At 53.3% G+C, this 19,757-nt stretch overlaps 2 protein-coding genes across 9 annotated transcripts; one reads left to right on the forward strand and one right to left on the reverse strand.

Annotated features, from left to right (window-relative positions):
* Nucleotides 1-7,235: 7,235 nt before the first annotated feature.
* Nucleotides 7,236-10,994, reverse strand: ALYREF (Aly/REF export factor). The gene is made up of 6 exons (XM_016930936.3): nucleotides 10,701-10,994; nucleotides 10,066-10,197; nucleotides 8,582-8,729; nucleotides 7,920-7,983; nucleotides 7,641-7,818; nucleotides 7,236-7,545 (listed from the first exon to the last, which is right to left on the reverse strand). Exons 1-6 carry the CDS (start codon nucleotides 10,956-10,958, stop codon nucleotides 7,531-7,533), a joined length of 795 nt encoding a protein of 264 aa, XP_016786425.1. The 5' UTR covers nucleotides 10,959-10,994; the 3' UTR covers nucleotides 7,236-7,530.
* A 47-nt stretch (nucleotides 10,995-11,041) lies between these two features.
* Nucleotides 11,042-19,616, forward strand: ANAPC11 (anaphase promoting complex subunit 11). Of its 8 annotated transcripts, none has more exons than XM_009433527.4 (4): nucleotides 11,042-11,211; nucleotides 12,931-12,993; nucleotides 13,832-13,951; nucleotides 19,281-19,616. In XM_009433527.4, the coding sequence occupies exons 3-4, from the start codon at nucleotides 13,843-13,845 to the stop codon at nucleotides 19,424-19,426; spliced, it is 255 nt and encodes an 84-aa protein (XP_009431802.1). In that variant the 5' UTR covers nucleotides 11,042-11,211; nucleotides 12,931-12,993; nucleotides 13,832-13,842; the 3' UTR covers nucleotides 19,427-19,616. The 8 variants fall into 8 exon arrangements, with proteins under 8 accessions (XP_009431802.1, XP_001165618.1, XP_001165657.1 ...); XM_001165657.5 differs by having other exon boundaries at nucleotides 11,074-11,241; XM_003315776.6 differs by having other exon boundaries at nucleotides 11,074-11,219.
* The last annotated feature ends 141 nt before the right edge of the window (nucleotides 19,617-19,757 follow it).

A 19,757-nucleotide genomic window follows, 5' to 3' on the forward strand; every position in this document is an offset into this window, starting at 1 on the left:
CCACCACCTGAACTAACAGGACCAGGAGTTGGACAGACTGACATTGCATATCTCCACTATGCATTGAGAAGATGACATCCCAGCTGTGGTATTCATGCCAAAAAATAAAATAAACCAGCAGGGCGTGGTGGCTCAGGCCTGTAATCCCAGCACTTTTGGGAGGCCAAGGCGGATGGATTATGAGGTCAGGAGTTCAAGACCAGCCTGGCCAGCATGGTGAAACCTTGTCTCTACTAAAAATACAAAAATTAGCCGGGCGTGGTGGTGGGTGCCTATAATCCCAGCTACTCAGGAGGCTGAGGAAGGAGAATCTCTTGAACCTGGGAGGCAGAGATTGCAGTGAGCTGAGATTACACCACCGCACTCCAGCTTAGGAGACAGAGAAAGACTCCGTCTCAAAAAAAAACAAAAAACAAAAAACAAAACCTTGTCCAGTCATAAGGTCAGAGTCCCCAGTGTGAGGGACATTCTACAAAATAGCTGAGAGTACCCTTTAAAAGTGTCAAGGTCATAAAAGACAAAAGCTTCTATAAATCTGAATATAAAAATAACACTTCAGAAAATTCATAAATAGAGAAATAGGCTGACATTAATAGGCTATGTTCGGTGTGGTGGCTCAGGCCTGTAATTCCAACACTTTGGGAGACCAAGGCAGGAGGATCCCTGGAGCGCAAGAGTTCGAGACCAACCTGGGCAACATAGTGAGACCCCATCTATACAAAGTTTTAAAAATCAGCCAGGCGCGGTGGTGGGTGTCTATAGTCCCAGCTACTAAGGAGGCTGAGGTGGGAGATCCCTTGATCCCGGGAGTTCCAGGATGCAGTGACCTGTGTTTGCGCCACTGCACTGTAGCCTGGACATCAGAGGGAGACCTTGTCTCAAAACACAATTTTTCAAAAATTTAGTTTTTTTAAAAAAGATATTGAGATGCTACAATGTCCATTTCAGGAAGAATATCATAGCACTTTTGAGACAAGTTTTTCTTTTTTTTTTTTGAGACACAGTCTCGCTGTCACCCAGGCTGGAGTGCAGTGGTGCAATCTTGGCTCACTGCAAGCTCTGCCTCCTGGGTTCACGCCATTTTCCTGCCTCAGCCTCCCCAGTAGCTGTGACTACAGGTGCCCGCCACCACGCCTGGCTAATTTTTTGTATTTATAGTAGAGACGGGGTTTCACCATGTTAGCCAGGATGGTCTCGATCTCCTGACTTTGTGATCTGCCTGCCTCAGCCTCTCAATGTGCCGGGATTACAGGCATGAGCCACTGCGCCCAGCCTGAGACAAGTTTTTCTACAAAATGTAATGACATTAAGGTAATATGAAGAGACATGATCCTCATCTTTATGTAACTGGAGTTCAGGTATTCATTACGCTCAACAATATCAACCTTTTATGATGCTATTTTGTTGAATGTGATAAATGCCACTGATAATAGGACATTTAATTCCATTTAGAATATCTGTATTTCCAAGTAAAGTCCTAAATCTGCCAGGGTGGAGATTTATCCATGGTAAAGTCTATTCAATCCAGATATAAAAAAGATAGAGATTGAGGGCCAGGCGCGGTGGCTCACACCTGTAATCCCAGCACTTTGGGAGGCCGAGGTGGGCGGATCACAAGGTCAGGAGATCAAGACCAGCTTGGCCATGGTGAGACCCTGTCTCTACTAAAAATACAAAAATTAGCTGGGCATGGCGGCACGTGCCTGTAATCCCAGTCACTTGGGAGGCTGAGGCAGGAGAATTGCTTGAACGGGGACCCGGGAGGCAGAGGCTGTTGTGAGCTGAGATTGCACCACTGCACTCCAGCCTGGGCTACAGAGCGAGACTCTGTCTCAAAAAAAAAAAAAAAAAAGAGAGAGATTAAAGACATTTAAGAAAAAGATTACAAAGAAGAAACTGCAAAGCAAAATCACAACAAGATATTACTTCACACCCAGTAGGATGACTAAACTAAAAAAGGTAAGTGTTGGTGAGAATGTGGAGAAACTGGAACCCTCATACATTGCTGGTAGAAATATAAAATGCTGCAGCTGCTTTGGAAAAGTCTGGCAGTTCCTCAAAAAATTAAACAGTTACCTCATGACCCGGCAATTCTACTCGAGAATTGAAAAGATGTTAATATAAAATGTACACAAAAATGTTCACAGCAGCATTATTCTTATAAAGCCACGGAGTGGAGACAACCCAAATGTCCATGAACAGATGGACAAAAAAAAAAATATGCGGTATATCCATGTCAGTAGTCGGCCATAAAAAGGAACAGTCTTAGACATGGTACAACACAGATGCACCTTAAAAATGCTGGCTGGGGACAGGCGCAGTGGCTCACACCTGTAATCCCAGCACTTTGGGAGGCTGAGGCGGGCAGATCACGAGGTCAGGAGATAGAGACCATCCTGGCTAACAAGGTGGAACCCCATCTCTACTAAAAATACAAAAAACTAGCTGGGCATGGTGGCTGCTGCCTGTAGTCCCAGCTACTCAGGAGGCTGAGGCAGGAGATTGGCATGAATCCAGGAGGTGGAGCTTGCAGTGAGCCGAGATCGCGCCACTGCACTCCATCCTGGGCAACAGAGCAAGACTCCGCTTCAAAAAAAAAAAAGTAAGAAAGAAAAAGAAAAAAAAATAACCGGGCAAGGTGGCAGGTACCTGTAATCCCAGCTACTTGGGAGACTGAGGCAGGAGAATTGCTTGAACCCAGGAGGCGGAGGTTGCAGTGAGCCGAGATTACGCCATGGCACTCCAGCCCAAGTGACAAGAGTGAAACTCCATCTCAAAAAAAAAAAAAAGAAAAGAAAAAAACTTGCTGGGCGTGGTGGCATGTGCCTGTGGTCCCAGCTACTTGGGAGGCTGAGGTGGGAAGATTGCTTGAGCCCAGGAGTTTGCATTTACAGTAAGCTATGATTGAGCTACCACACTCCAGCCTACAGAGGGAGACCCTGTCTCTTGAAAAAAGAAACCTGGTCGGGCGCGGTGGCTCACGCCTGTAATCCCAGCACTTTGGGAGGCCGAGGGGGGCGGATCACAAGGTCAGGAGGTCGAGACCATCCTGGTGACCACGGTGAAACCCCGTCTCTACTAAAAATACAAAAAATTAAGCCGGGCGTGGTGGCGGGCACCTGTAGTCCCAGCTACTCGGGAGGCTGAGGCAGGAGAATGGCGTGAACCTGGGAGGCGGAGCTTGCAGTGAGTGGAGATTGCGCCACTGCACTCCAGCCTGTGTGACAGAGGAAGACTCCGTCTCAAAAAAACAAAAACAAAAAAAACCATAGGCTGGGCGCAGTGGCTCACGCCTGTAATCCCAGCACTTTGGGAGGCCCAGCTGGGCGGATCATGAGGTCAGGAGCTCGAGACCATCCTGGCTAACCCAGTGAAACCCCATCTCTACTAAAAATACGAAAAACTAGCTGGGCATGGTGGCGGGTGCCTGTAGTCCCAGCTACTCAGGAGGCTGAGGCAGGAGAATCGATTCAACCCGGGAGGCGGAGGTTGCAGTGAGGTGAAATCATGCCACCACACACGTCTGGGAAACAGGAACGAAACTCCATCTCAAAAGAAAAAAACAAAAAACAAAAAAACAACCTCTAAAATGAAAGACTGTATCCCTAGATTGCTGAGAGGTAAATGAAATGTATGTAGAACATCCAGCAGAGGTGCAGCCTCAGACACTGGCTGACCATTTGTGCAACCTGAGAGAGGCGTGCTCTTGCAGCTTGAGTTCCAACCATGCCCCACACTCCACTCCCATTAGGCTACACTGCAACCTATCACTTGTATGTTTCCTATATTAGACCATCAGTTCACTGCATGTTAAGAACCAAAAGTTACCATTTACATGACAACTCTGTTGCCAGGTACAGACATAGCCATCTCACGAGATCTAAAAGGATGTCTGAGAGCAACATTGTAGCCCTTTAACCCACCTGAGGCTGAACAGGATTCAATCAGCTGCCCAGTGTAGACTGCTCCTTAGATCTCCATGCACACCAGCCAGAAGCCAGAGCACTGTGGGAGCGTGTGCACACTCACACCCGAGACCCTCTCCAGGGACCTCAGGCTGAAGACGGAGCTGGGCAGACCATGAGCCACCCTGGAAGAGCTCCAAGTCCCACAGGAATGCTGCCTGTCCTGCCCGGGGCTGGCCAGTTCCTACTCTCAGCCCATGCCGGCCAGGGAAAGGGACCGGGAAGAACAGGGCTTCCCTTTTCTCCCCACCCTGAGTGTAATTTCGCTTGGCGACACTTAAGTCATGTGTCCAACCTGGGCCAATCCCTGTGCTTTCTTTTTTTGCCCCGAGACGGAATTGTGCTCTTTTTCACCCAGGCTGGAGTGCGATGGCGCAATCTCGGCTCACTGCAACCTCCACCTCCTGGGTTCAAGCGATTCTCCTGCCTCAGCCTCCGGAGTAGCTGGGATTACAGGTGCATGGCACCATGGGACCACAGGACAGCCAGAGGCAGAGGGGGTTCCCCAAGTGCCCATGGGGCACAGGCTGCCGGTTCAGTTTGTCAGCCATAGCTCGCTGTCTGAGCAAAGCATCACTCAGTCACCATGTGGGGGGCAGCAGGGCACTGGGCAGTGTGGAGTGTCCGCCCTGCAAGGCCCTGTGCCCGGAGGACTGGCAGCACCCTTCAAGAGGGGACCAGACAGCCCAGCTGGCCAAGGCCTCATGTCTACTTGCTGTCTGTGCAGTCAGTGGAAGAGCCCCGCTCTTCTTTCTCTCACAAGCACCCTGATGGGACAATAAATTAAATAGTCCTCTGGCCTTGGAAGTAAAATAAGGTTTTGTGTTTTATGAATAAGGAAATGAAGATTGGGTATGATGAGGCTCGGCCCAGCTACCTGACCTGCTGCCCACCAGAAGCCCCGGTGGCTTCCAGACCCAGCCTCTACCCTAGTTATAAATGGCCAGCCCCACCTCCACCACAGGCACAGAATCAGGTCATTCTCCTTTGACCACTCGGCAGCACCTGCCTCAATGACCCCACCACTGGCCCCCCAGCAAATACCAGCTGTTGCTTCTATGACATCATTCTCTCTACTTCCTTTACCTCCAACCCTCCCAAGACCATGCCACATATGGACACTACTTCGACGTGTCCACGTGCTATCAGCTGACAAACTGGAGAGGTCCGGCTCTAGGCAACGCTCTCCTGCGGGCCAGCTGGTGCCTCTGCCCAGCCTGTCCAATGCTGACGCCCCTCAGCTGGCTCCTTCCTGGGGCCTTCTCTCCAATGACACCTACCCACCCAGTTCCCCAAGGCCTCATAATACTTCATTCCCATGCCCCTCACTCCCGAGAATGCCAGGAAGTCCCAAATCCTGGTCATTCCTCCCTCCAAATGCCTGTTACACCACTACTGCACAACCAAAGCAATGCTGTTTGTCAGTCCTGTCATTTGTCACACCCTGCAGGGGCTGACCACACCAGTCCATCAGGTGCCCTCTCCACTTCCTAAGCAGCAGGGAGCCAGTCCTAGCACAGCCCCAGAGAGCAGACCCCCTGCCTGGTATGGGCCTGCTCAGGCCTTGCTCCAACACCGAGGCCCAGGCCAAGGGCACCTGCTTGGGGATAACCTGACTCTCACTGCACTGATGACATTTTCTGTCACATTCACAGCGACTACAGCTGGGGACTTAGTAATCCTTTCTCCTGCTAGACTGGGCTTCTGGAAGGGCCAAGATTAGTCATCCTGTTCATCTGGGTTCCTAGACTGTGGCCCTGGCTGGCATGGGGCAAGCTGCTTAGATGGCAGCTGCTGATCTGTAGTGACATCTGTGACCGACAGCGAAAGAACCACCTTTAGTCACACTCCCTTGCCCATGACTCAGCCAGGCCCATCCCAGCGTGGAAGCAAGCTTAGCCTGGGATGTGTGCCCGCAGGAGCCGCTGGTGCAGGGAAAGGTTTCTGCAGACAGGCATGCATTCCTGTCTGTCTCTCCACTACCACTGCCCACTGCCCTGGTCTTCCTTACATCCCAGCTGTGGGACAGTGGGGTCAGGCAGAACTCTGGAGCTCCCTTGTCCCCCTTCCCATCTCATTCTCAAAGTGCTGTCACCAACCCAACATCAGGGGGCACAAGGCTCTCTCTCCACTCTCCAGCTTGGAGTGCAGTGGCGTGATAATGGCTCACAGCAGCCTCAACCTCCAGGGCTCAAGCGATCCTCCCACCTCAGCCTTTAGAATAGCTGAGACCACAGGAGCACGCCACCACACTCAGCTAACTTTTGTATTTTTAGTAGAGATAGGGTTTTGCCATGTTGCCTAGGCTGGTCTCGAACTTCTGGGCTCAAGAGATCCTTCTGCCCTGACCTCCCAAAGTGCTGGGATTACAGGTATCAGGCGTTGCCCTACTCCTTTTTGAGACGGAGTTCACTCTTGTTGTCCAGACTGGAGTGCAATGGCACAATCTCGGCTCACTGCAACCTCCACCTCCCTGGTTCAGGCGATTCTCCAGCCTCAGCCTCCCAAGTAGCTGGGATTACAGGCATGCACCACCACACCCAGCTAATTTTGTATTTTTAGTAGAGACGGCGTTTCGCCATGTTGGCCAGGCTGGTCTTGAACTCCTGACCTCAGGTGATCCGCCTGCCCCAGCTTCCCAAAGTGCTGGGATTACAGGCGTGAGCCACCGCGCCCAGCCGCCCCACTCTTAAATGGACGGATTGTCACAGCTTCCACCAGCCACTTCATCAAATATACAACTAAGAGAGGATCCTCATGCCTTGCTCCGTGGCAAGGTTAAAAACAACAACAACAAAAAAACAAACAGAAAAAGGAATTACACTACAAAGTCAAAACTGCTGAATCCACGTTTCTCTGAAAACCAGAGTACAAGAAGGAAAGGAACAGCCCAGAGATGTTCTGGCTGTGGGAAGCCTGTGGACGGCACACAGGGCAGCCATCCCACCCCAACCTCCCCTCACCTGGAGGCACAGGCACAAGGGTCAACAGGTGGCTCCCGGGCAAAGGTGTCCTCCCACCTGGTGAGTTAGAGAGGAAGGTGTTAGGTGTGAGGCAGGAAAGAAGATAAGAAAGGAGGCAGGCAGCTTTGGCCCTCCAGGAGCGGGGACCCCCCCGCCACCCCCACAACCCATGCCAGCTTCAGGTGTCCAACACCAGATGGGGCTGCTCCCTCCATCCCCAACTCAGGTTCTCCCACCCCCTCCCAGCTGGACAGACACCAAAATCCTGGCCCAGGCCTGGACTCCAACAGTGGGACGAATCAAACAGTTCCAGTTCTACACACATTTCTATTTTATTATGGAAAAGGTGGAAACGCCACCTTCTCCACAACAGCAACCAGTAAAATTTATCCCAAAAATAACTCGGTACAAAACAGGTCTGTTTCAGAATTAAAAAAAAAAAAAAAGAAAAAAAAAAACCTTTACATGAGTTTTTAAATCCTATTTTAAAACATAAAAGAAACAAATCCATCATTGGCCGCACAGCCCCAGCCACCGCCCCCCAACCAGGGAGCAAGAGGAGACGCCTGGGTCCTGTTCCGCACACGGATTTGCTGGTCTGTTTAACTGGTGTCCATCTGAAACACAGAGGAGAAAGAGGCTCGCATTCACAGGAGGCCTGCTCCCCACTGTGGCTTTGACCAGGCCCCCAGCTGGCTCCCCCGGGACTCACTCTCGCATTATAGGCGTCCAGCTGGGCATCCAGCTCCTCTGCCGAAAGCTGCTGCTTTGAATTCCTGCCGGCACCTCTGCCTCTTCCACGGGCGCCTCCACGGGTGCCTCTCCGGGTGCCTCCACCACCACCAAAACCTCCAGCGCCACGGTTTCTAGTCATGCCACCTCTGTTTACGCTAGCAAGGAAAACGAAACTGTTCACATACCTGGAAGGACCCCAAAAGCGATGCAGCCACACCCTCGGCCAATACCCTTCCCCAGAGGCCCCGGAAGTCACCTCTGTGCAGGTCTCCGCTGTGTGTCAATCTGTGATGTGACAAGCTGAATGTTCATGGGGCGGCCTGCGGCAAAGAATACAAGAAGGCACGTTCTATTGAGAGGCTCTGAAACCAACCCAGCTGGCACCACACCCTGGTCTCCATGCAAACACTGGAAAGGGCCTCTGTGCGTCTCAAATGCCCCCGACAAGGGAAATGGCCTGGAGATACTGGTGGGAGAACGAAACGGCAAGGAAGCAACCCCACCAACACCTCCTCACTCCTTCTCAGTCCAGACTAGGTGGGCTGCTTGCTGAGGTATCGGGGTGCTCGTGGGTGGAGAGGTGTGGGTGACCTGACGAAGAAGAACCGGTACCTTTGTCTTTACGACTACAGCCCCGCACTCAGAGGTGTACTATGGCGGTTCTGAGAAGGCTTCACAGAAGTGAATCTTCCGGAAGGAGCTGAAGGAGGGGAGGGATGTAGCTTGCTGGATGGGGGTTCACAAGAGGTTGGTCCAGATGTGTGGGGCAGCATGAGAGGTGGCAGATGGAAGAGAGAGACAAAGGGGCAAATGCAAAGTGTCCTCAGCCACAGGGGTACCCCATATTCCTACCTGGACAGGTGCCAGCCCCAAACTCCACAAGCCCCACAGTCAGCGTGGGTCCACCCCCAGACTCACCATCCAGAGGGACGCCGTTGTACTGCTTCATGGCCTTCAGGGCATCTGCCTTCCGCTCAAAGTGCACGTCTGCTGTTCCTAAGCTGCGACCAGAGCGATCATAGTGTACAGCCGCCTTTTTCAGCGTTCCAAATTCAGCAAAGAGTTCCTGGGAGTTGCAGAGAGCAGTTGTCAGAAAAGCAACAAAACTGCGCTCCCTGGAAGCGTGAGTTGCTTTGGGGGTGGTTCTCTGGGAGGCAGGACAGTGGTTAACGGGAAATGAGGGAAGGGCGGGGCAGGAGGGACAGCAACTTCCAAGAGCACCTGGGTCTGAGGGCTCCTGCCATTGTGGGGACCTGACACGTGTACCACGATGCAGGTAGAGGCAGCTGCAAAGCCCACTAGCAACGGGCACAAAATTAAGCCACTATCCTCTTCAACAAAGGAAAATTTACAACACACCCAAGGGCTGTTCCAAGAAACGGTAAAGGCCAAGATCAAGAGCAAGGGAAGCAGTCCGATATCAGACCAGCTTGAAGGGCCTGTAGATTCGGGAGCCCTGACCCCAGCCCCTCCCCCAAAGGCAGATTCTGGCTCACCTTTCCCTCTCCTCCTACTCAAGCCTGCGGCAAAGTCTGAAGTCAAGCGCTGCCATGGAAACTGCCCTGACCTCAGGCAGGCTGGGAGTTGGAGAGGGAACCCAGAGTGTGGGGATACTCCGGCCGCAGGCACACAGCGGGAACTGGAGTTCACCAAAAGCGGTTTCCAGTGGATGCTAGAAACCACCTTAAAAAAAGTGTTGAGACACTGTGAGTGCTCACTGGCCCTACTCTGTCCTCCCAAGGCAAATGGCTGGGCTGTGGGCAACTGAACCCTGCCCAGCCATCTCCAAAACTGATTCCCAAAAAGTCATTTCTTAACCAGAAAACAAGTTGAAATGCCATTGGGATTCAATTTTTCTTTTTTTAAAAAAGAAAAGCTTCAACCAAAGATGGATTTGAGAGTCATGTCACTGACGGGACACGGCGGTGGGGAGTGATAAAACCACAGCGTATAAGGTCTTTATAAGACAGTACTCAAGGCAAACAGAGCCAGAAAAACAGACTCCCTGTGCTTCACAAGATACATAAAGAAGATTCTTTTTCTCACATTAACCCACTAAGACAGGCACAAAATTTAAAAAGCAACTGGGCTGGGTCTAACAGCCAAAAACCACTCACATTTGGTCAGTCTTTGTCCCTGTTAGAAACTGGAAGCCCTGGCAGGGGATTTTCACTCACAGAACCCATCTTCAGACTAACAGCAGCAGTTCCTCAGGCTCAGCTAGGCTCGCACCTGCCTGCGCTCTGACCCCAGCTTTACTACCACTAGGTCTGTCCTGCAGCCCTTCAGAGCTGGGAGGGCTCCCTTCGCTAAGGCGGGAAGGGGACTCAGGGCCACATCCCCAAAATCACGATCCGTCCTGTGCAGGGCGAACGGCTCACCGAGAAGCCCTCGTCTCTTACCTGAATATCGGCGTCTGAGACTCCAAAATCCAGATTGGACACCAGCAGTTTCCCACCTGTCTCCACGCCGGCACCACCCCCGAAGCCACTGTCGAAAAGATCGTGCTGCCACTTGTCGGGAAGTTGTTTTGGCTGAAGAAAAAAACCGCAACAAGAGCAGATCTGTGAGTCTCAGTCCAGGGCTTTCCTGACCCTCACAGCTACTCCGGACCCTTCCTCTTCCCGGCCTGAGAGGATCCGGCCGAGACGGGGCCGCCAGCGCTCCCTCCGGCGCTGCAGCTGCCCCAGCCCGAGGCCGCACGGTCCCACCGCGACCGCACAACTTCAGTTCCCTTAGACTAACTTCCCGCCGCCTGTGCCGCGCCCAGCGTCCCCTCCTCTCCTGCCACGAGGCCCCAGCGTTCGGAACAGACAAAGAGCTGGGAAGGGTCTCAGCCTCCGGGACCAGACCCCGAAAGAACGACCTCGCTCCCGCCCACCACCCCCTCCGCGCCCACACGCACCCTCCGGACCTCCGGGCGGCCGCTCCACCAGCCTTATCCACCCGCCGGCCCGGGTCCCCGCCGCGAGCGGCCCCGGCCCCAGCCCCGGCTGGCCCCCTCCCACTCTCCGGCGCGGCCGGCCTCCGCACTCACCCTGCTGTAGGGCGCCGGTCGGTTCCTGCCGCCTCCGCCGGCCGCGCCGCGGGCGATGGCCGGCCGGTTCCGGATGGGCCCGCCGCCTCGATTCACTCGCGCGGCGGCCTGCGCCCCACCGCCGCGGCCGCCCTGGGAGCCGGCCCGGCCGCGGCCCCGGCCCCCGCCCCGGCCGCCTCGCTGGCTCCGGTTCAGTTTAATGATGTCGTCCAGAGACATGTCCATTTTGTCGGCCATGGCGGGCGCGGAATCGGGCATCGGCTCGAGCCCGCGCGTCAGCACGCCGGCACGTCACTTCCGGCGCCGCGTGAGGCCTTCCGGTGCCACGGCCTCGGAGCGGCTGCTGATTGGCCGCCGGCGGACGGCTGCGCGCGCGGGACGGGGTGAGCCGGCGAGGCGCGTGCGCACTGGCGTGCGAGACTCGGCGGGCGCTGTTGAGGGAGTCGGGCCGCGACTGTGGTCGTTTTTATACCTTCCCGCGCGGACGCCGGCGCTGCCAACGGAAGGGCGGGTAGGGCGGTGCGTGATTAGGTTGGCGAAGGTGCGAGGGCGCAGGGGGTGGGGCGGCGGCCGTTGGAGGCGGAGCCTACGCGCCCCTCCCTCCCCGCACGCTCCGCCCGATCGGCCAGGGCTGGGGGCGCTGGGGGCGCTACGGGCGCGGCGGGTGCCTGGGAGCTGCTGGGAGTCCTTGTTTCCGCTCCCGCCCAGGACTGTGCGCTCGGCTCGCGGTGGGGTCCGGCGGGCGCGGCTTCGGCGGGCGGCAGCCGCTGCAGACGAGCTGCGGGTTGGTTTTTTGGTCTCCACCTGCAGCCCCCCCAAGTCTGCACTGTCACATTTTGCCAGTCATATCCTTTACAAATTTTCTTGCGGGCCGGGCGCGGGCCTCACGCCTGTAATCCCAGCACTTTGGGAGGCCGAGGCAAGAGGTTCGCTTCAGCCCAGGAGTTTGAGACCAGCCGGGGCAACATCGTGAGACCCCCATCTCTAAAAAAAAAAAATGAGCTGGGCATGGTGGTGCACTTCTGTACTACCAGCTACTTGGGAGGCCGAGGTGGGAGGATTGCTTGAGCCCAGGAGGTCGAGGCTGCAGTGAGCCGTGGTGGCACCACTGCACTCCAGCCTGGGTGACAGAGCCAGACCCTGTCTCCAAAAAAAAATTATTTTTGCAACTTATTAATGAAAACCAGTGTGCCATTTCATTGATTTTTTTTTTTTTTTTTTTTGAGACAGTCTCATTCTGTCGCCCAGGCTGGAGTGCAGTGGGGCGATCTCGGCTCACTGCAACCTCTGCCTCCTGGGTTCAAGCGAGTCTCCAGCGGCAGCCTCCCGAGTAGCTGGGACTACAGGCACGTGCCACCATACCTGGCTAATGTTTGTATTTTTAATAGAGACAGGGTTTCGCCATGTTGGCCAGGGTGGTCTTGAACTCCTGACCTCAGATGATCCGCCCGCCTTGGCCTCCCAAAGTGCTGGGATTACAGGCGTGAGCCACCACACCCAGCCCATTTCATGGATTTTAAGTTGTTTTGAGATACTTGCTTTTGTTTTTGTTTTTTGAGTCAGGGTCTCCTTCTGTCACCCAGAGTGGAGTGCAGTGGTGTGATCTTGGCTCACTGCAGCCTCAAACTCCTGGGCTCGAGCTATCCTCCCACGTCAGCCTCTCAGGCAGCTGGTGCACGCCACCACAGCTGGCTTTTTTTTTTTTTTGAGACAGTCCCACTATGTTGCCCAGGCTGGAGTGCAGTGGTGCGATCTCGGCTCACTGCAATCGCTGCCTCCCAGGTCCAAGTGATTCCTGTGGCTCAGCTTCCCGAATAGAGCTGGGAGCTGGCGTGATCTCAGCTCGCTGCAACCTCCGCCTCCCAGGTTCAAGTGATTCTCCTGCCTCACCCTCCCGAGTAGCTGGGATTACAGGTGCCCACCACCACACCTGGCTAATTTTTTGTATTTTTAGTAGAGACAGGGTTTCAGTATGTTGGCCAGGCTGGTCTTGAACTCCTGACCTTGTGATCTGCCCGCCTCAGCCTCCCAAAGTGCTGGGATTACAGGCGTGAGCCACTGCGCCTGGCCTCTAATTTTTGTTTTTTTGGTAGAGATGGGGTTTCACCATGTTGGCCAGGTTGGTCTCGAACTCCTGACCTCAAGTGATCCACCCTCCTCGGCCTCCCGAAGTGCTGGGATTACAAGCATGAGCCACCACCTGCGGCTAATGTTTTTGTATTTTTTGTAGAGACGGAGTTTCGTCATGTTGGCCAGGCCCATTTGAGATCTTTGAAGATATCCTCAACGTGAGGTAAAACCAAACTCCTGACTGTCCTGTGCTCCCAAATGTGATCTCCTTGTCCGTAAGGAGCTGAGTCCCTTCCCTTGGAGAGAAGAGTGTGCCCTTTCTCTAGATGGCTAAAGAAACCTCACAGATCATTCTTTTTTTTCCTTTTTGGTAGAGACTCAGTCTCACTGTGTTACACAGGCTGGTCTCAAACTCCTGAGCTCAGGCGATCCTCCCGCCTTGGCCTCCCAGAGTGCTGGGATTACAGGTGTGAGCCACAAAGCGGATTGCTGCTGGGGCTTGCTGTTCTCCAGTAGCTCCCCTGTAGCCCTGACCCTCTGGGCCCAGAGCCCTTTACTTGTTATTTGTTTTAATAGAAACGGGGCTCATAGCAGGGCACAGTGGTTCACGCCTGTAATCCCAGCACTTTGGGAGGCCGCGGTGGCAGATCGCTTGAGGCCAGGAGTTCAAGACCAGCCTGGCCTACATGGTGAAACCTCGACTACTAAAAATACAAAAATTAGTCGGGTGTGGAGTTGCGTGCCTATAGCCTCAGCTACTCAGGAGGCTGAAGCACAAGAAATGAGCTGAGATCATGCCACTGCACTCCAGCCTGGGTGACAGAGTGAGACTCTGTCTCAAAAAAAAAAAAATTAATAAAAATAAAAGTAAAATAAAATAGAAACAGGGCTCACGATGTTTCCCAGGCTGGGTTCGGACTCCTGGGCTGGTATGATCTTCCTGCCTTGGCCCCCTGAGTAGCTGGGACTACACCGTGGCAGGCTTATACCTATTTTGGTGCCTAAATGTTCTAGCTCTGCAGACTCAATTTAGCCAGTCGTCCTGTTCCCCTCCACCGCAGGCTTTGCTGCCATGAAGGTGAAGATTAAGTGCTGGAACGGCGTGGCCACTTGGCTCTGGGTGGCCAACGATGAGAACTGTGGCATCTGCAGGATGGCATTTAACGGCTGCTGCCCTGACTGTGAGTGTCCCCTCCATGCTGTCTGAGCGGCTCCGACTGTGAGTGTCCCCTCTGTGCTGTCTGCTGCCTGCTGGACTAGCCTCAGTAGCTCCTGTTAAATACCTGCACGAAATACCCAGTTTCATTTTCTTTTTTTTTTTTTTTTTTTTGAGACCGAGTTTCGATCTTGTTTCCCAGGCTGGAGTGCAATGGCACGATCTCGGCTTGCCGCAACCTCTGCCTCCCGGGTTCAAACGGTTCTCCTGCCTCAGCCTTCCAAGCAGCTGGGATTACAGGCATGTGCCACCATGCTGGGCTAATTTTTTTATTTTTAGTAGAGACGGGGTTTTGCTTTGTTGGCTAGGCTGGCCTTGAACTCCTGACCTCAGGTGACCTGCCCACTTCAGCCTTCCAAAGTGCTGGGATTACAGGTGTGAGCCACTTTGCCTGGCCCACATTTTCATTTTCTTTTCTTTCTTTTCTTTTCTTTTCTTTTTTTTTTTTCTGAGATGGAGTTTCACTCTTGTTGCCCAGGCTGGAGTGCAATGGCGCGATCTCGGCTCACTGCAACGTCCGCCTCCTGGGCTCAAGCGATTCTCCTGCCTCAGCCTTCCGAGTACCTGGGATCACAGGCATGTGCCACTACACCCGGCTAATTTTGTATTTTTTAGTAGAGACAGGCTTTCTCCATGTTAGGCTGGTCTCGAACTGTCAACCTCAGGTGATCCACCCGCCTCAGCCTCCCAAAGGGATGGGATTACAGGCGCGAACCACTGTGCCCCCACCCAACATTTTCATTTTCATCTCATGAAGAAAAGTTGATAGAAAAAAAGCCAGGTGGTTGGTACCCATGTTTATATAAAGATCCTGTCACAGACTCCATAGGATGAAACTCAGCTGTGAAATACGTGGGATTAAAAAGAGATTAGAGTCTGGGCGGGAGGATCACAAGGTCAAGAGATGGAGGCCGGCATGGTGGCCCACGCCTGTTATTCCAGCACTGTGGGAGGCCGAGGCGGGCGGATCACAAGGTCAAGAGATGGAGGCCGGCACGGTGGCTCACACCTGTCATCCTAGCACTGTGGGAGGCCAAGGTAGGCAGATCACAGGGTCAAGAGATCAAGGCAGGGTATGGTGGCCCACACTTGTCATCCCAGCACTGTGGGAGGCTGAAGTGGATGGATCTCAAGGTCAGGAGATTGAGACCATCCTGGCCAACGTAGTGAAACGCCATCTCTACTAAAAATACAAAAATTAGCTGGGTGTGTGGTGTGTGCCTGTAATCCCAGCTACTGGGGAGGCTGAGGCAGGAGAATCTCTTGAGCCTGGGAGACGGGGGTTGCAGTGAGCCAAGAGCAAGACTCCATCTCAAAAAACAAACAAACAAAAGATTAGTTTAAACTTTTTATTTGAAAATTCTCAAAATTGAATGGCATAGGCCAGGCGCAGTGGCTCACACCTGTAATCCCACCACTTTGGGAGGCCAAGGCAGGCGGATTGCTTCAGGCCAGGTGTTCGAGACCAGCCTGGCCAACATGGCAAAACCCCGACTCTACTAAAAATCAAAAAAAATTAGCCGGGCATGGTGGCAGGTGCCTGTAATCCCAGCACTTTGGGAGGCCGAGGCGGACAGATCACCTAAGGTCAGGAGTTTGAGACCAGCCTGGCCAACATGGTAAAATCCTGTCTCTACTAAAAATACAAAAAAGTAGCCGGGCATGGTGGTGCATGCCTGTAATCCCAGCTACTCAGGAGGCTGAGGCAAAAGAATCGCTTGAACCTGGGAGGCAGATGTTGTGGTGAGCCAAGATCGCACCATTGCACTCCAGCCTGGGCAACAAGAGTGAAACTCCATCTCAAAAAAAAAGAAAAAAAGTGGAAATGTTTGATTATGTTTAGGTTGAAAGCAGAGTTTTCCATCAGCGAAATGGTTTTTCATGAGACCAAAATGAGCGTAAAGCAGAAGCAAGGGTCAAGGTTTTGCCCAGGGAGGACAAGAAGAACTCCCCAGAGGACAGTGGGGAATGGAGAGGACAGTGGGGAATGGGGAGGACCGAGAAGCTACTCACTACCCCAAGTAACCAGGCGTATTTTTGTAGGGCCAGGTGCATGCCCATATTGATTGACAGGGTCTCACTGTGTTGCCCAAGCTGGACGTGAACTCCTGGGCTCCAGCCATCCTACTGTCTCAGCCTCCCAAGTAGCATACCACCACACTCATCTGCCTCCTTTGCTTTTTTTTTTTTTTTTTTTTTTTTTTTTTTTGAGATAGAGTCTTGCCCTGTTGCTCAGGCTGGAGTGCAGTGGCACTATCTCAGCTCACCGCAACCCCCACCCTTCTGAGTTCAAAGGATTCTCCGGCCTCAGCCTCCCAAGTAGCTGGGATTACAGGCATGCACCACCACAGCCAGCTAATTTGTTGTATTTTTATTTTTATTTATTTATTTATTTTCGAGACAGAGTCTGACTCTGTCACCAGGGCTGGAGTGCAGTGGCACGATCTTGGCTCACTGCAACCTCCGCCTCCCTAGTTCAAGTGATTCTCCTGCCTCAGCTTTCCGAATAGCTGGGACTACAGGCACTCGCCACCATGCCCAGCTAATTCTTGTAGTTTTAACAGAAATGGGGTTTCACCATGTTGGCCAGGATGGTCTCGATCTCTTGACCTCGTGATCTGCCCACCTCAGCCTCCCAAAGTGCTGGGATTACAGGCATGAGCCACTGCGCCCAGCCCTTGTTGTATTTTTAGCAGAGACAGGGTTTCACCATGTTGGCCAGGCTGGTCTTAAAACTCCTGACCTCAGGTGATCCGTCCACCTCGGCCTCCCAAAGTACCGGGATTACAGGTGTGACCCACTGCACCCGCCCCTGTCTTTGCTTCTTAAGGTGAAATTGAGATGACTGAATCTTAGTACAATTTTTTTTTTTTTTGAGACAGGGTCTTGCTGTCACCCAGGCGGCAGTGCAGTGGCAAAATCATAGCTCACTGTAGCCTTCAATTCCTCAGCTCAAGTGATCCTCCCACCTCCACCTCTCAAGTAGCTGGGACCACAGGCATGCTCCACAATGCCTGGCTAATTTTTTATTTTTTTATTTTTTGTAGAGACAGGGTTTTGCTATGTTGCCAAAGCTAGTCTTGAACTCCTGGGCTCAAGGGATCTGCCTGCCTTGGCATACCAAAGTGCCGGGATTACAGACGTGAGCCACCATGCCTGAACAAAACTACATAAATTTTTAATTTTTTTTGTGGAAATGGAGTCTCACTATGTTTCCCAGGCTGGTCTCAAACTCTTGGCTCTGTCCTGCCACAGCCTCCCAAAGTGCTGGGATTATAGGTGTGGTGCCTGGCCAGTACAAATACTTTTTATTCTAGGCTTAACTTTTACATTGGCCCTAGCTAAATAGAAATCTCATCACTCAGGAATTAATCCTCATTTAATCAAACGGGTAGGGTGTAATCTTAGGAAATTATTGATTGACTCTACCTGATTGGATTTGTAGTTAATAGCTAATTAGGTTAATAACTAAATTCACAAGGCACAGTTTTATTTGATCTCTTTTAAATTGCTCTTAAGGATGTAACAAAGAGTGCGTGGGATGCCCTGAGGGCAGGCATTCGACTTCTGGAGCAGCAGCTTAACTTCTGAAATTCCTCCGAACCATGTGTCCACACCTCGTCTGGCTGGATCCGTGGGCCAGATGTGGGTGGTGAATCCTGTGGATTAGAGGTGGTGCTAGGTAGCCCCCAAGTGACTGCAGTGGTGGGTCCACAGGCAGCCTGCAGAGCCCGGCCTGCAGCATGCCAGCTGGGCCTGTGATGGGGCATCCAGAGGGTGTTGCTCTGAACACTCAGCATGTCTCCGCTGACACAGTGTGCTCAGGCTTTGTTAACATGGGGCCTGTTGGCTGCAGAGACTCAGGAGTTGAGAGTCTAATTTTTGGACCTGCTGATGGTTAAGTCATAGTGAGTCAGTGTTAACGCGCAAAGCGTTTGACGAGTCCAATGTGCTTCCATGCTAAGCAGCACCAGGTTTCTTTTGCTAAAATTGAACTCCTGTGAAAAATTCAGAGTGACTAAGTTCATTCAACAAAGACTGTGGGAGCCCGAGGCTGGTAAACAATGAGTCCATCCCGCATCCCAGGGGACTCTGGTGGCAGTGCAGTTTTGCCGAGAGGAGTTTTAATTTAAAAAAATGCAATCAGGAGACCAGCAGGTCCTGGAATGAGTCACCCTCAGTGCATCTGCGGACTCATCAGACACCCCAGGCCGGCTTCGGGTGGGGAATGCACTAGAACGAAGTGGCACCTTTGACTAAACGAGGCCTCCCCCGAGTACTCAGAGTGGCCCAGACCCCTCTCCTCAGGGGGCTAGCAGGCTTCAGCTCTCATTTGAAAGGGCCGATATCAAGCAGAGTTGTGCTGAGGCCAGAAACCCCCACGGGCAGGTCCTCCCAGGGCTGGGAGTGGGCATGCCGTGGGGCCGGCGCCGCCAGGACAGGAGGGTGGCCACGAGCTCCAGCTCCACAATGCCAGGCCGACCCTGCCGTGGGGCTGGGGCTGGGACTTGCTGTGCTCTGCTGGCAGCAGCTGTTCCTCGGGGGTTTCCAGGCTCTTGGAGATCAGGGACACTCATTTCTCTTGATCATGGCTGATATAAGCATCCCTCTCTGTGTCAGGCCCTCTCCATGGAGAAAGCATTTCTAGGTGTTTGGGCTGGTGCCCGCAGCCTGTGCCTGTCCTGGGAGGCAGGGCCCATGCACAGGTGCCCATCAACACAGCGTCCCCAACACCTGGGCAGCACACCGGATCCCTGATGTCTAGGGAAGAGTCTTCTAGGTCCCCAGACCCCACCCCTCCTGCCCTTGATCAAGAGACCAGTTCACTACTCAGATGCACGTCTCCTTGGTGCCTTGACCATTCATGTGACCTTTTTGGCATCACAGATCAAGTGTCTGCAGATGGGCCCAGGGCCTGTAGGTCAGACATTGCTCTTTTTCCCCAGCCTCAAGCACAGGGGACACAAGGTGGGCTAGGCCAGAGCGCCACCTCCTCAGGCCCCTGGGCTCCCCACTGAGCATGATGAGCCTGGGTGAGGGGAGGCGCCTGCTGCGGTTGCCCCAGGTGGAGGCCGCATGTCCGGTGTGCCTTGGTCATTGCTGGTCTTCGCCTGGGGGCGGGCTGGTCAGGAGACCGATTGGGTAACACGCCTGATTTCGGCTTCTCTGCAACATGAGAGGCTGCAGTGCTGGAGCCACTGCCCAGGGTCCCTACCTGCACCCCTGCCTGGCTTGTCACATGCTCTGTGTCCAGCCTGGTCATGCCTGTCCTTTTCCCCACCTCCCCTCCGTAGGCAAGGTGCCCGGCGACGACTGCCCGCTGGTGTGGGGCCAGTGCTCCCACTGCTTCCACATGCATTGCATCCTCAAGTGGCTGCACGCGCAGCAGGTGCAGCAGCACTGCCCCATGTGCCGCCAGGAATGGAAGTTCAAGGAGTGAGGCCCGACCTGGCTCTTGCTGGAGGGGCATCCTGAGACCCCTTCCTCATGCTGGCGCCGATGGCTGCTGGGGACAGCGCCCCTGAGCTGCAACAAGGTGGAAACAAGGGCTGGAGCTGCGTTTGTTTTGCCATCACTATGTTGACACTTTTATCCAATAAGTGAAAACTCATTAAACTACTCAAATCTTGCTGGAGGCCTCTGGGTGCCTGTGTTCTCGGCATATTGATGTGGTCTCGGTGTGTTTTGATATGAAAACTCTCATGAATAAACATCTCCGTGAAACGCCAAGGCCCTCGTCAAACCCTGAGTCACGACTGGGAGGAGAAGGA

The sequence above is a fragment of the Pan troglodytes genome, chromosome 19, assembly GCF_028858775.2.
Source record: "Pan troglodytes isolate AG18354 chromosome 19, NHGRI_mPanTro3-v2.0_pri, whole genome shotgun sequence".
Lineage (NCBI taxonomy): Eukaryota > Metazoa > Chordata > Mammalia > Primates > Hominidae > Pan > Pan troglodytes.

Excerpts from the sequence above, each read along its gene's own strand:
- ANAPC11 (XM_009433527.4), top strand. The coding sequence starts at position 13,843 with ATGAAGGTGAAGATTAAGTGCTGGAACGGCGTGGCCACTTGGCTCTGG. Across the intron at positions 13,952-19,280 it reads TAACGGCTGCTGCCCTGACT|GCAAGGTGCCCGGCGACGAC; the intron begins GTGAGTGTCCCC and ends TCCCCTCCGTAG.
- ALYREF (XM_016930936.3), bottom strand. The coding sequence starts at position 10,958 with ATGCCCGATTCCGCGCCCGCCATGGCCGACAAAATGGACATGTCTCTG. Across the intron at positions 8,730-10,065 it reads TCTCAGACGCCGATATTCAG|GAACTCTTTGCTGAATTTGG; the intron begins GTAAGAGACGAG and ends TGCAACTCCCAG. Across the intron at positions 7,984-8,581 it reads CAACGGCGTCCCTCTGGATG|GCCGCCCCATGAACATTCAG; the intron begins GTGAGTCTGGGG and ends TCTTTGCCGCAG.